The sequence below is a fragment of the Sphaeroforma arctica genome (genome assembly GCF_001186125.1).
Source record: "Sphaeroforma arctica JP610 unplaced genomic scaffold supercont1.11747, whole genome shotgun sequence".
Taxonomy (NCBI): Eukaryota; class Ichthyosporea; order Ichthyophonida; genus Sphaeroforma; species Sphaeroforma arctica.
Window position 1 is genome coordinate 1 of NW_014028811.1, and position 797 is coordinate 797.

General features: G+C 48.8%; 1 protein-coding gene across 1 annotated transcript; it reads right to left on the bottom strand.

The window, feature by feature from the left end:
* SARC_17701 (hypothetical protein) lies at window positions 1-667 on the bottom strand (the record flags this gene model as incomplete). The annotated part of the gene is made up of 2 exons (XM_014288206.1): window positions 1-107; window positions 509-667. Coding segments are annotated over 2 exons (266 nt in total), but the record flags the coding sequence as incomplete, so codon positions are not given.
* Between the last annotated feature and the right edge of the window lie 130 nt (window positions 668-797).

A 797-nucleotide genomic window follows, 5' to 3' on the forward strand; every position in this document is an offset into this window, starting at 1 on the left:
TCCACCACACCACTGTCTTCTAACATTCTGATGGCTTCCTCTGCAATTCCTTTGACGGGTGTTTCCTTGCGTGAGGCAGGGCTAACAGACACGAGGAAATGCAGACCCTGGGGAGAAGTGGTAGGTTGATAGGTAGGTAGAGGATATATGGATTAAGTAAGTGTGAAGTACAGAGATGGGTTGCTATGGCAACAACGGGTGAAGGAAAGTATAGAACACGCGGATGTGTAGGTGTAGGGTACAAAGGTGCACACCAGCATACACGCACACACGCGTACACACGTACACACACACACGCACACACGCATACACACGTACACACAGACACACACACACACGTACACACGTACACACACACAAACACACGCGTACAAACATACACACACACACACAAACACAAGCACACTCGCGTACACACATGCACACACACACACATCTACATATGTACACAAACACACACAAGCACATACACACATACACACATACACACACACGCGTCAACACATACCCTCATCAGTTTCCTGGACAGTTCAGGCCACCCTGGATACTGCACAAGGTCATGCGCACAATGGGCCAGAGAATCCAACACACCAATACACGCCCTATGCTCATCTGAAGACATGGATTCTGTCCACTCGAAGATGGGCTTAAGCAGACCAATGGCCATGGCAATGGCTCGGAAATAGATGGTTGACGATGGGGACAGTTCGACCTGTGGGTGCGAGAGGGAGGGAGGAGGGTGCGTTGGTAAAGAATGTGCGTGGGTGTATATGTTAAGTATATACATATGTATGTAT